The 1436-nt window shown below is 45.1% G+C and overlaps 1 protein-coding gene across 1 annotated transcript in view; it reads left to right on the top strand.

The window, feature by feature from the left end:
• LOC112120542 (lymphocyte expansion molecule) overlaps window positions 1-1193 on the top strand; it is a 15919-nt gene extending 14726 nt beyond the window's left edge. The window contains 1 exon segment of the mRNA XM_026651722.1: window positions 1059-1193. Coding sequence (XP_026507507.1) covers window positions 1059-1193 — 135 coding nt within the window.
• Window positions 1194-1436: the final 243 nt, after the last annotated feature.

The following is a 1436-nucleotide window of genomic DNA, read 5'->3' as shown; positions in this document are numbered from 1 at the left end:
CCCCTGCTTCTTTTCAGAAGGGGAGGGGGCGGAGCGTTCAGGGGAGGGGAGGAGGGGGAAGTGAGCTGGGGGCGGGGTGGAAAGCTGCAGCACGGGGCCCTCTTGGCGCGGAGCCCAATTCAGCCGAATCGGCTGAATTGGCCTAAAGCCGGCCCTGGGTATGGACATTAGAGACTCTGTGGTACTTTTTATAAGAGAAAGAGGTTTAAGCTCTGCCTCTTTAGCCAAAATTCCCTGCGCACCTTTCTCCTCCCTCATCAGTTATGCCGTGTACCAAGTGGTTACTGCTCTCCAGCCAAGAGACTGTATTTCAGGAATGTTCTAAATTATGCAGCAGATTTTAATCCTTTAGGGGGCAGGGCAACATATACACTCAAAGTCACATTCTATTATTGAAAAAACAGAATTTCTTTTAGCAGCAGAGTGCTGAAGGGATGGTGCTGGTAACTGCTCCTTCCCTTAATGCCTTTTCTTATGTTATCTGTAGTAATAATCTTCTCAAGTTTCCCTTAGTGAAGTAGAACAAAGCCTGAAGGGCTCAAAGAAGCAAGGAAAAACTTTAATGTGAAGTAGTCCCTATGGTTAGGGATGAGGAGCAAACTCCCATGCAGTTTCCTGCCTTTATGCAGAAGAGCAGGCAACAGGCAATTTGAAAAAGATCAAGGCTGAAGACTTCTTTGTAATTGATGCAGGAACTCCACAGATTAAATTACAGTGGTAACATTGCTATAACTTGACTAGAGCTAGTTCTAGGCTGTTGGGGAAAATCACATTTCAAGGGAATGGTGCCCAACGTCTTCAGGGAAATTGGAACTGTAGGATCCGATTATGATGGTTGTTGCATAGACTCTGAACCTAAATGGAAGGATCAGGCCCTAATTCCTCCATTCTCAAATACAAGAGGTGGTGGTGGTGATTGTTGTTCAATATTCCAGATTCTTGTTTTTAAACTGAGGCCCTGATCCTGTTGCCACTGTAGTCACGGGCAGAACTTCACGGGGTGTGTGTATAACTGCACCTTTAACGTTGCAGAACCATGTCTGACTTTCTTTTTTCAGAACCCAGTTGGTGTTGGTCGCTATGACATCACAAAACAAGAAAAGTGCAAGTGGAATACTAGATATCGGTCACTTTACCAGTGTGAAACACACCGTTATCTGAGTAACCTGGAGCGGGATGCATACTTACTGTAAGAGAAATGTACTATGGGCAGCATAAAGTTAGTGATATATTAACATTGGTATATGGTAGAACCTCACTAATTCCCACCAATGAACAGGAGACCCAGTATAAATTACTGCCTCTTGAAGATTAAGTGAGGGCCCAAATCCTGCCTCCTGGGAAGGAAGATAGCTCTTGAGATGAAGGCTGGAGCCTGGACTTAGGAGAACTGGGTTCAATTCCTTGTTCTGCCGCAAACTTTGGCAAAGTCACTT

Source organism: Terrapene carolina, unplaced genomic scaffold (genome assembly GCF_002925995.2).
Source record: "Terrapene carolina triunguis isolate 2854851 unplaced genomic scaffold, T_m_triunguis-2.0 Scaffold102, whole genome shotgun sequence".
Taxonomy (NCBI): domain Eukaryota; kingdom Metazoa; phylum Chordata; order Testudines; family Emydidae; genus Terrapene; species Terrapene triunguis.
This window is presented reverse-complemented; position numbering and strand designations above follow the sequence as displayed.